Source organism: Babylonia areolata, chromosome 22, assembly GCF_041734735.1.
Source record: "Babylonia areolata isolate BAREFJ2019XMU chromosome 22, ASM4173473v1, whole genome shotgun sequence".
NCBI lineage: Eukaryota > Metazoa > Mollusca > Gastropoda > Neogastropoda > Buccinidae > Babylonia > Babylonia areolata.
The window spans coordinates 11,818,590-11,831,040 of NC_134897.1; the positions used below are offsets into that span (position 1 = coordinate 11,818,590).

At 39.8% G+C, this 12,451-nt stretch overlaps 1 protein-coding gene across 2 annotated transcripts in view; it reads right to left on the bottom strand.

Annotated features, from left to right (window-relative positions):
* Nucleotides 1-2,222: 2,222 nt before the first annotated feature.
* Nucleotides 2,223-12,451, bottom strand: part of LOC143296928 (asparagine--tRNA ligase, cytoplasmic-like) — a 37,921-nt gene continuing 27,692 nt past the window's right edge. For both annotated transcript variants that reach the window (XM_076608953.1, XM_076608952.1), the window contains exons 14-18: nucleotides 11,515-11,650; nucleotides 9,206-9,319; nucleotides 6,162-6,293; nucleotides 4,322-4,453; nucleotides 2,223-3,890 (exon numbers count right to left, since the gene is read on the bottom strand). In XM_076608953.1, coding sequence (XP_076465068.1) covers nucleotides 3,759-3,890; nucleotides 4,322-4,453; nucleotides 6,162-6,293; nucleotides 9,206-9,319; nucleotides 11,515-11,650 — 646 coding nt within the window. In that variant the 3' untranslated portion in view covers nucleotides 2,223-3,758. The remainder of the gene's footprint in view (nucleotides 3,891-4,321; nucleotides 4,454-6,161; nucleotides 6,294-9,205; nucleotides 9,320-11,514; nucleotides 11,651-12,451) is intronic.

Below are 12,451 nucleotides of genomic sequence, written 5' to 3' on the forward strand. Positions count from 1 at the left end.
TGTATTAAATTTAATGAAGACCCTACTCATGCCAAGCGTGTTATATTTAGCAATTTACTTGGAAGTGAGCTCCTGCTGTCTACTACACATAACCTTATATTTATTTATTTTTAAATTATATTATTATTTAGTTATTTATTTATATATATATTTATTTTTATATATATATTTTTAAATTATTATTTTATTATTTTTTTGTATGCTTATAGTTGACTTCATCAAGTTTTTGCGCCTTATATATATTATTATTAGTAGTAGTAGTTCTTTTTTTTATGTATGAATTTACCTTTTTTTTTCTTTTTCTTTTTTTCCTCAAGGCCTGACTAAGCGCGTTGGGTTACGCTGCTGGTCAGGTATCTGCTTCGCAAATGTGTTGTAGCGTATATGGATTGTCTGAACGCAGTGACGCCTCCTTGAGCTGCTGAAACTGAAACTGTGTGTGTGTGTGCGTGCGTACGTGTGTGTGTGCATACGTGCATGTGTGCGTGTGCATGTGATGAAGACCAGAAATCTACTTTCCATATTTCCACGGTCTTCGTTTCTTTTTACAAATGTATTCAGACTGTTTCATGCCTTTTGGAAGAAGTTTTATTTTGTGCTGACATCACCATGCCAGAAAGCTTTTACAAAATGTGTATGGATGCAAATTAGTGTTTACCAATCTCTTCTCTTCCATATGAACGGCGAAAGAGACAACGTTAACAGCATTTCACCCCAATTACCATCATCAAAATATTGCAAGTGGAAGGCTCTTATACTGAAGAGGTGAATGTTGACAAAGAATACCACAATTCTGACGACGGAAGCTAAAGGCTGGGTCATTCAGACACCCACTGGACATCCGAGGGGTCTGTGTAGAGGAGAAGAGAGGACTGGCCGTACTGAGTGAGTTAAAAAAAAGAAGAAAGGTAATACAGCAATGGCAGGCCACTAGCCATGTCTACTTTCATTTTTGTTATGTTAAGGACAAGTTTTCTGCACAGGACAGGAACGAAACTCTGCACCAATGGGTTTTTTTATGTATGTGGAATTGAAATGTATGTGTGTGTGTGTGTGCCTGTGTGTGTGTGTTTGTGCCTGTGTGTGTGTGTGTGTGTGCCTGTGTGTGTGTGTGTGTCCAGCCCTGCAGATCTCTCCATCACTAGGGTCTGGCTAACACCAGGATAAAAAAAAAATTAAAAAAAAAAAAAAAAAAGTTTCAACATCTTCCTCTGTCCTCATCTCAAAAATATTTCTCTCAAATTCTTTCACTTTTCCTGCTCGTTTCAATCATAACTTCATGATAACCATTAACATGTCATATCTATTCCTGTGGCCAGTTCAAAATCCTTATGCTGGCTGATTTGTGGAGGTCGTCACTGGGTGGACATGCTAGCCGTCTCTCTACTCAAGGAAGATACTCATTTGTGTAGGATATGCAGCGTGAGGATATTGCCACTGAAATGATATAGATGTGGCAGCAAAAAGTGTTTGCGTGAGAGAGAGAGAGAGAGAGAGAGAGACAGAGACAGAGACAGAATCAATTTTAATTGTCAATTAAACCTTAATTAAGACACATACGCACCCCTTCACAAAGTCAATAAACAAAACGAAAGAAAACAAAACAAAACAAGAGCGTATATGTATATGTATATGTGTTGTTTTGTATTCATATTTGTATTTCTTTTTATCACGACAGATTTCTCTGTGTGAAATTCGGGCTGCTCTCCCCAGGGAGAGCACGTCGCTACACTACAGCGCCACCCATTTTTTTGTATTTTTCTTGCGTGCGGTTTTATTTGCTTTTCCCATCGAAGTGGATTTTTCTACAGAATTTTGCCAGGAACAATCCTTTTGTTGCCGTGGGTTCTTTTACGTGCGCTAAGTGCATGCTGCACATGGGACCTCGGTTTATCGTCTCATCCGAATGACTAGCGTCCAGACCACCACTCAAGGTCTAGTGGAGGGAGAGAAAATATCGGCAGCTGAGCCGTGATTCGAACAAGCGCGCAGATTCTCTCGCTTCCTAGGTGGACGCGTTACCTCTAGGCCATCACTCCACATTTGTTGAGGTGTGTGTAGTATTTTTTGGGTGTATTATTTGATTTATTATCATTAAAACATGAATGATGAGCAGACTGACAATAAAAGAAGTTATCTGAGGCAAGTGCACATCCACACATGATTCTGTCTGTGCACAAAAGAAACTGATAGATTTGTAGGTACAAAGAAGAAGCACCAAGCAGTTTTGTGTTACTTTAATTTCAAGCTTCATATACTATAAGCCTCACAAGCAAGCAAGAAGAAAGAAACATAAATAACCAGACAATTTTCCAATTTTTGAATGTTTTCATCTCAGTTTGTAATTTCTTTCAGAAGTAATTATGCATACATAGCAGAAAAAAAGATGTCCAGTACTATCTTTTGTCATGCCAGTTTATTTTTCGTGAAATACTGGTGGGTTGATGTTGTTAACCTTGTTTAGTCCAATGATATATGTGTTTTAAAAAGAGTCATGTTTACAATTTTAGACACATATGACTCTTCAAACAATAATAAAACTGGGCTTTACAGAATGTTAATGTTTGGTGTCAAAACAAGAAAGATATATATATATATATATATATATATATATAAAAGCAGAACTATGCTGTCAGACTTAGAGGAAGAAAGAGCCAGAAAAACAAATAAGCCACAACTAAAACGAGACACTGTGACAAGAACAAATCTAAAGAACAAGAAGTGAAGGTTGCTGCAGCGTGGTCCAAGAATGAAGTCTTCTTCTTCTTCTGCGTTCACTCGTATGCACACGAGTGGGCTTTTTACGTGTATGACCGTTTTTACCCCGCCATGTAGGCAGCCATACTCCGTTTTCAGGGGTCAAGAATGAAGTGAAAAAGAAAAAAAAAAAAAAAAAAATGCACTCAGCGATTACACATTACACCCTGAGAGCTCAACGCTTACTCATAATACTTCACAATGATTTTAGTTGATTGATTTTCACATCAAAGACCACTCATTTCATTTACTCTCACAAAATGTCTCCAGTCATGTTCTGATGTTGCTTCAAACCAACACTGTCAACACTTGTATATGACTGATGTCTCAGATAAAACTGAGATTTCTCATCCCATTCATTTTGGGAATTTTTTTTTTCTGACCTACTCAACAGTTCTAAAACAACTTCCACCAAACTATAAATCTTTGCACAAAAATGTTTCCATATAGGTTCAAAAGTAACTTCTTTTCCTTTATTCTGAGAACACTTTGGCAGCTTAAGTGGAAGGCAGAAAATTCCACCAACTCTGTGTCAAAACATATCCTGCATTGTCCATGAACATATACCTGCCAACACCATTATGAATGTCATTTTTTTTGCTTATTTAAAAAAAAAGAAAAAGCAAAAAAACAAAAACAACAATAAATGTCTTAAAATCACTATAAAAACAACAATGATAACAAAACTGAGCAACGAATAAAAGACTACAATGAGGCAGACACAGGGCCCAGGCCATCCTTCGAGGTCTATCTTTTCACTTCCTTTGGTCGTACTGATGAAGCAGCACAAGAAGAGACACAAACTTTGCGTGAAAACTGCATCATTAACAAAAAGAAAAACGGCTCCTCCTCTGGAAAGATCTCCCCCCCAATTCACACACTTTCCAGTTCATGCTTATATTATTAAAAAAAAAAAAGAAAGAGATTATATCAAAAAAAAAAAAAAAGAAGACAAATCGTGGGAGGAACAAAAAGAGACACATGGGCGCACAGCACAGCACTCAGGGCCTGCAGCGGCCGACGAAGCGGGGGTAGAGGCAGACCTCGCGGATGTGGTACCTGTTCAGGATCCAGCACATGAAGCGCTCCACTCCCAGCCCGTAACCCCCGTGAGGACAGCTGCCGTACTTTCTCTGTGGACCACACAGCAAAACAGCCGGTTCAAAATCTGGGGTCAGTTGATAATCGTGGCCAGTTTACAATCTTGGCCTCAACAAACAGCCAGTTAACAATCTTGGCCTGAACAAACAGCCAGTTAACAATCTTGCCCTGAACAAACAGCCAGTTTACAATCTTGGCCTGAACAAACAGCTGATTAACAATCTCGAAATGAACAGCTAGTGACTGTTTAGGTTGTTTTTTTTTTCTGCCATGTGTTTCCTTAACCATCTTTCTATAGAAAGTCTAGTATGTTAAGAATTTGATTAAAAATGAAGAAATCTGTGTTTGCAAATTTGTATATGTCTCAACTTTAATTTTGCGATCAAAAAAAGAAAAGAAAAAAAAAAAGAGGGGGTGTGGAGGGGGGGTGGAAGGGGGTGAAGGGAGGGGGGGGGGCACTGACCTGGTCGATGTACCAGTAGTAAGGCGTGGGGTCAATGCCTTCCCGCTTGAAGCCTGCCTCCAGCTGCTCCACATCCCAGATCCTCATGGACCCGCCCACAATCTCTCCCACATTGGGCATCAGCAGGTCCACCTGAAAGGCGCGCATACATGCTTCAACGCCACTCATCGCAATGTTTGGTTCTGATGTCTGGATCTCCGTCACTTACCAGCTCTGTCTTTCAAGACAAACTTGAAAACCCATCTGTTCAAACAGGCCTTTAGGTGTGATGAAGCACAGCTTATTGCAGTCCTCCTACTCCTACCCACCCCAACTCTGCCCACTACTGAAGTCATCGTGTAGTGCGTGCGTGTCAGTGGCTGGGTGTTTGTGGAAGCGCAGGCGTGTGTGTGTGCGCCAGCGTGTGTGTACGTGTGTTAGGTATTTTTGTCTTGTGTGTGTGTTTGTCTCTGTGTGTGTGTGTGTGTATGTGTGTGTGTGTGTAGTGTGTGTGCTTGTTCATAACTGCAATTTGTAGTATTTGTAGCACTGTCTTGGTGTATAGATGCACATGTATGTGTTGTTTGTATAGATACCCATTTGTGTGTTACTTTTTCATGTGCAGAGGTATGTTATTATGCACAACTGTATATGTCTTGTTTCATGTACAGCGCTTAGAGCCCATTACATGGGGAGTTTGTGCCATATAAGTATTATCTATCATTATCTTTAATATCACTGATCTCTAACCCCGTTTCTCCCAAGTAAATCCACTGGCATCGCTTCCAGCTGAAGTTTGGTTCTTTCTCACTGATCCTTAACTCTCTCCATACGAACAGCGAAAGGGACGACATTAACAGCGTTTCAGCCCAATTACCATCATCAAAATATTGCAAGCGGAAGGCTCTTATACTGAAGAGGTGAATGTTGACAAAGAATACCACAATTTTGACGACGGAAGCTAAAGGTTGGGTCATTCAGACACCCACTGGACATCCGAGGGGTCTGTGTAGAGGAGAAGAGAGGACTGGCCGTACTGAGTGAGTTAACCCTATTTCCTCCGAAGTAAATCTGTTTGTGTGATAAGCCTACGTTTGCATCATTTCAAGCTGAAGTTTGGCTCTTATTCACTGATCTTTAACCCTATTCCTACCAAGTAGGCCTACTTGTATTGCTTGTGTGATAAGCATACATTTGGTTCTTATTCACTGATCTTTATTGAACCTTATTCCTCCCAAGTAAATCTGTTTGTGTGATAAGCCTACGTTTGGTTCCTACTCACTGATTTTTAACCCTATTTCACCAAGCAGGTCTACTTGCATCACTCCCCCTTGCCAAACGTTTGGTTATTCACTGATCTTTAACTCCATTCTTACCAAGTAAATCTACTTGGATTACCTCCCCTTCAAAAAGTTTAGTTTTTATTGACTGATCTTTAACCCTATTCCTCCCAAGTAAAATCTATTTGCGTGATAAGCCTACGTTTGGTTTTTAATCACTGATCTTTCACCCTATTCCTACCAAGTAGATCTACTTGTATCACTTCCCCTCGACAAACGTTTGGTTATTATTCACTGATCTTTAACCCCATTCCTCCTACATAAATCTACTTGTATTACCTCCCCTTACAAAAAAAAAAAAAAAAGAGAAAAGATTTTTATTCACTGATCTTTAACCCTATGAAAATCAATGTGTATCACTTCATCTTGCCAATACAACACAAGAAAAAGACAAAGACAAAACAAGACAAGACAAGACGAGACTAGGCAAGGCAAGACAAGACAAGACATGGCAAGGCAAGACAAGACAAGACAAGGCAAGGCAAGGCAAAAGAGTCATCATCATAAAGGACAGGACTTACAGACTCCGTCAGGCGTTTGTCTTCGGGACAGCGAGGCATGTAGAAGGACTTGATCTCAGCAGGGAACCGACACAGCAGGATCGGTTCGTTGATCTTATCCGTCATCATCCTCTCTGGGGCCTCAGGGATGTCCTGAAAAATCAGCACATAATAATAATAATAATGACATTACTACTAATAATAATGATAATAATAATAATGATACTACCACTACTAACAATAATAATAACAACAACAACAATAATAACATAGCACTCTAACCAGAGAACTGCTCTAGGATAAAACAAAAATAATAATCATAATGATAATAATCATAACAATAATAATAGTAATAATGATACTACTACTACTAACAATAACAACAGTAATAATAATAATGAATGTAATATAGCACTGTAACCAAAGAACCACTCTAGGATAACACAAAAATAATAATCATTATAATAATGGATACTTAAATAGCACTGTCAAAAAAAAAAAAAAACCAAAAAACTGCTCTCGGTACTTTACAAAACACATGAAATTATCCTCAATACATTACAACAATGTTATCATACACAACATATGACATCAATGTAACATATACACACAAAAATGTACCCAGCAAACTGTTCTAGGTGCTTTACAAAACACGTGACATCATACATAACACATCACATCAATATTATATATATATATACATACAAATGTACCAAGCAAACTATACACATCCATAAAGACAATTTATACATACATTCAAACATACATAATACATACCCACCCACCCCCCTTCCCACACACACACACACCCTTCAGTTCTTATCGTTAGCTTATTGTCTATTTTCCACAAGGTGATTTAGACATGTAAGCATTCATTCTTTTCAGAACACACACACACACACACACACAAACACACACACACAAACACACACACACACACTCACTCACTCACACACACACACACACACACACACACACACCCTTCAGTTCTTCTTATCGTTAGCTTATTGTCTATTTTCCACAAGGTGATTTAGACATGTAAGTATTCATTCTTTTCAGAACACACACACACACACACACACAAACACACACACACAAACACACACACACACACTCACTCACTCACACACACACATAAGCATTCATTCTTTTCAGAACACACACACACACACACACACACACACACCCTTCAGTTCTTATCATTAGCTTATTGCCTATTCTCCACAAGGTGATTTAGATATATAAGCATTCATTCTTTTCAGAACACACACACACACACACACACACTCACTCACACACAATGGGTGTGGAAACTGTGAGAGGGACTGAACAAGAAGAGTAACTGAGAGAGAAAAAAACAACAACTACAAAAACCCAGCTAACAGTGGAGTGGTGGGGCATTTGGTGGATGGGGCATCAGAAATTACAACCTGATACCCACCACAGAGTGGCATATAACCTCAGCAACTCATGTTACAAATCACTGGTGTTTTTTTTATCTTTTTTTTTTTGTACGCCTATAGTTGACTTCATGAAGTTTATGCGCCTTATATATATATTATTAGTCGTAGTATTATTTATCTATTTTATTTATTTATTTATTTTTATTTATTTATTTTTTCTCAAGGCCTGACTAAGCTCGTTGGGTTACGCTGCTGGTCAGGCATCTGCTTGGCAGATGTGGTGTAGCGTATATGGATTTGTCCGAACGCAGTGACGCCTCCTTGAGCTACTGAAACTGAAACTGGTAATCATACAGAAGACACTGAATATCACTGCAACTTTTTCTCAAATCTACCCCTCCTATTCTTGTATCCTTCTAACCCCCCGTCATCATACAACTTTCAGAGTAGCTGATGTCATATTCACTTTAGAACAACACAGTCTCCTGTCATATTCTTGTCTTTCTTGCTGTCCTGGTTCGTACAATTTCTAAATTAGCTGATGTCACAAAACGCTTAGAACAACTACTTCTTCTTCGGCGTTCATGGGCTGCAACTCCCACGTTCACTCGTATGTACACGAGTGGGCTTTTACATGTATGACCATTTTTACCCCGCCATGTAGGCATCCATGCTCCGGGGTGTGCATGCTGGGTATGTTCTTGTTTCCATAACCCATCGAACGCTGACATGGATTACAGGATCTTTAACATGAGTATCTGATCTTCTGCATGCAAATACGCATGAAGGGGGTTTAAGCACTTACAGGTCTGCACATATGTTGACCTGGGAGATCAGAAAAATCTCCACCCTTTACCCACCAGGCGCCGTTACCAAGATTCGAATTTGGGACCCTCAGATTGAAAGTCCAATGCTTTAACCATTCTGTTGTGCCCGTCACTTAGAACAAAATCTCCTCTCATTCAGTTGTCTTTCTTACTGTCTTGAAGTATCGTTGCATCTTTCATTTTAGTTGACATCATATACATTAAGAATATCACTATTTCCCCTCGTTATGTTGTCTGTGTTGCTTTACTGCTGTAGTTTTCAAAACACTGTTTGTAAATGAAAGGAAATCTTTTAGAGACATCAAGGTCAGTGCTGATATATATAGTTTCATCTGGAGTTTTTCCTGGCTTTCTTATTCCAGCTAAATTCTATTCAATGACCGTAACTGATCCCAACTGTCATTTGTTAAAAAACAACAATAATATTCTTCAGATTATTTAACATTTAATACAGCACTGTCTCAAATAATACATTTTTTTTTTTTTTTTTTTATAGAAAAAATCAACCTGAACACAAACATCTTCTGAAACAAAAGAAAAATAATTCTTCATTCTGTCAATTACCAAAAACAAACAAACAAACAAAAAAAATCTACAACACATCTACTTATCCACTTTGTCCCTACTTTATTTTCAATCCAGTTTTTCATTTCCACTCCTGGAACTGCACTACATCTCTTTGCAATGAAAAACAATAATCCTAAAAAAACATTTGGCATAACATAGAAGCCCTGAGTGAGGCAGAACTGAAGCCGACAAGTAAGGATTACTCACATCAAATCAAATCAAATCATGCTGCTGAGAGCCTGGCCAACCACAAAGGTCGATTACTTACCTCCCCAAATTCATAAAACGTGCCGTCCTCCTTTGTGACGTTGTTTTCCTTCAGCCAGACGATGGCATCAGTGTAGTTCATGCGCTTGAAGGGACGCTTGGGGGGCTTGAATTCCTGGTGACAAAGGATGACAACAACTTGTTTTCACCCACTCTGTGTTGACAAAGGATGACAATCACTTGTTTTAACCCAGTCTGTATTGACAAAGGATGACAATAACTTGTTTTCACCCACTCTGTGTTGACAAAGGATGACAACAACTTGTTTTCACCCACTCTGTGTTGACAAAGGATGACAACAACTTGTTTTAACCCACTCTGTGTTGACAAAGGATGACAACAACTTGTTTTCACCCACTCTGTGGTGACAAAGGATGACAACAACTTGTTTTCACCCACTCTGTGTTGACAAAGGATGACAACAACTTGTTTTCACCCACTCTGTGTTGACAAAGGATTACAGTCACTTGTTTTCACCCACTCTGTGTTGACAAAGGATGACAATAACTTGTTTTCACCCACTCTGTGTTGACAAAGGATGACAATAACTTGTTTTAACCCACTCTGTGTTGACAAAGGATGACAATAACTTGTTTTAACCCAGTCTGTGTTGACAAAGGATGACAATAACTTGTTTTCACCCACTCTGTGTTGACAAAGGATGACAATAACTTGTTTTAACCCACTCTGTGTTGACAAAGTATTACAATCACTTGTTTTAACCCACTCTGTGCTGACAAAGGATTACAATCACTTGTTTTAACCCACTCTGTGTTGACAAAGGATTACAATCACTTGTTTTAACCCAGTCTGTATTGACAAAGTATTACAATCACTTGTTTTAACCCACTCTGTGCTGACAAAGGATTACAATCACTTGTTTTAACCCAATCTGTGTTGACAAAGGACTACAATCACTTGCTTTAACCCACTCTGTGTTGACAAAGGACTACAATCACTTGTATAACCCAGTCTATGTGGACAAAGGATTACACACACACACACACACACACACACACACACACACACACACACAATGGCAGGTGTTTCAGCACAGGATAGCAAAACATTTCCTGAACACAGAAAGAAACTTTAATCCCGACATATTCAAGAGAAGAAAGAAACACTTCAATAGGAACCTATTCAAGAGAAGAAAGAAACACTTCAATAGGAACCTGTTCAAGAGAAGAAAGAAACACTTCAATAGGAACCTATTCAAGAGAAGAAAGAAACACTTCAATAGGAACCTGTTCAAGAGAAGAAAGAAACACTTCAATAGGAACCTATTCAAGAGAAGAAAGAAACACTTCAATAGGAACCTATTCAAGAGAAGAAAGAAACACTGTAAAAGGAACCTATTCAAGAGAAGAAACACTTTAATCCTAACCTTTTACGGAGAAGAAAGAAATGCTTAAATAGTAACCTTTTCAAGAGAAAAAAGAAACACTTTAACTTAATCCTAACCTTTTCCAGAGAAGAAAGAAATGCTTTAACAGAACCATATTCAAGAGACTTCTCTTTGTTTCAAAAGTATTGGGCAAGGCTGCCAGGAAAGCTATCATCCCCGTCGATGGGCTAAGTAAAATATTTTCTGCAGCATTCAGACAACAGCTCTCACTCCAATTCACCCCCCAACAACACTTCCTCAGTCTTACCTTGCCTCAAAGAAATACCTTGGTTGGGTTGCAAAAAGCAACCTTTGCAGTGTTAACTCTGCTTAGCGTCAAGAGTTTTCAAAAGTCGACGCTAATTCCATAGACTGTGAAACATTTTTAAAAGCTGAGCAAACCTAGCTGACAAGGCTGCTTATGCAACCCACCTGTGGGGAACAGTGTTTGCATCAGCGGTGGAGTGTGGGGTGGTGGCCTTGTGGTAGCACATCCGCCTAGGAAGCGAGAGAGAATCTGACACTGGATCGAATTCCATGCTTGCCTGTGTTTTCTCCTACTCCATCAGACCTCGAGTGGTGGTCTGGATGCTAGTCATTTAGATGAGACAATGAACCAATAAAACTCGTATGTAGCATGCACTTAGCTTGCATAAAAGAACCCACTGCAACAAAAGGGTTTGTCCCTGGCAAAATTCTATCAAAAAAATCCACATTGATAGCAAAACAAATACATTTGCAGGCAAAAAAAAAAAAAAAAGAAAAAAAGACGACAAAAAAGGGTGTGGCTGCACTGTAGCTACACGCACTCTCTGACGACAGCAGCCAGACTTTCACACAAAGAAATCTGTTGTGACAAAGAGTTATACAACCCCAAACGCTTGCTTTGTAAGATCACCACACCAGCATGAAGCATCACTCACTGGGTGGAGCTCTCTGACGTATTCAGCGTAGGGTGACTTGAGCACTCTGTCGACCACGTCACAGACCAGATCTTCCACCTTGTTCAGGAGGTCCTCAAAGGTGATGAAGGGACACTCAGCCTCACAATGTGTGTACCTGGTCGTCAGAAAGTGTCGTCAGTTGGTGCGTGTACCGTTCATCACAATGTGTGTACCTGGTCGTCAGTTGGTGCGTGTACCGTTCATCACAATGTGTGTACCTGGTTTGTGTACCTGGTCATCAGTTGGTGCGTGTACCGTTCATCACAATGTGTGTACCTGGTCGTCAGAAAGTGTCGTCAGTTGGTGCGTGTACCGTTCATCACAATGTGTGTACCTGGTCGTCAGAAAGTGTCATCAGTTGGTGCCTGTACCATTCATCACAATGTGTGTACCTGGTCGTCAGAAAGTGTCATCAGTTGGTGCGTGTACCGTTCATCACAATGTGTGTACCTGGTCGTCAGAAAGTGTCATCAGTTGGTGCGTGTACCGTTCATCACAATGTGTGTACCTGGTCGTCAGAAAGTGTCGTCAGTTGGTGTGTGTACCGTTCATCACAAGGTGTGTACCTGGTCGTCAGAAAGTGTCATCAGTTGGTTAGTGTACCGTTCATCACAATGTGTGTACCTGGTCGTCAGAAAGTGTCGTCAGTTGGTGCGTGTACCGTTCATCACAAATGTGTGTACCTGGTTGTCAGAAAGTGTCATCAGTTGGTGCATGTACCGTTCATCACAAGGTGTGTACCTGGTCGTCAGAAAGTGTCGTCAGTTGGTGTGTGTACCGTTCATCACAAGGTGTGTACCTGGTCGTCAGAAAGTGTCGTCAGTTGGTGCGTGTACCGTTCATCACAATGTGTGTACCTGGTCGTCAGAAAGTGTCGTCAGTTGGTGCGTGTACCGTTCATCACAATGTGTGTACC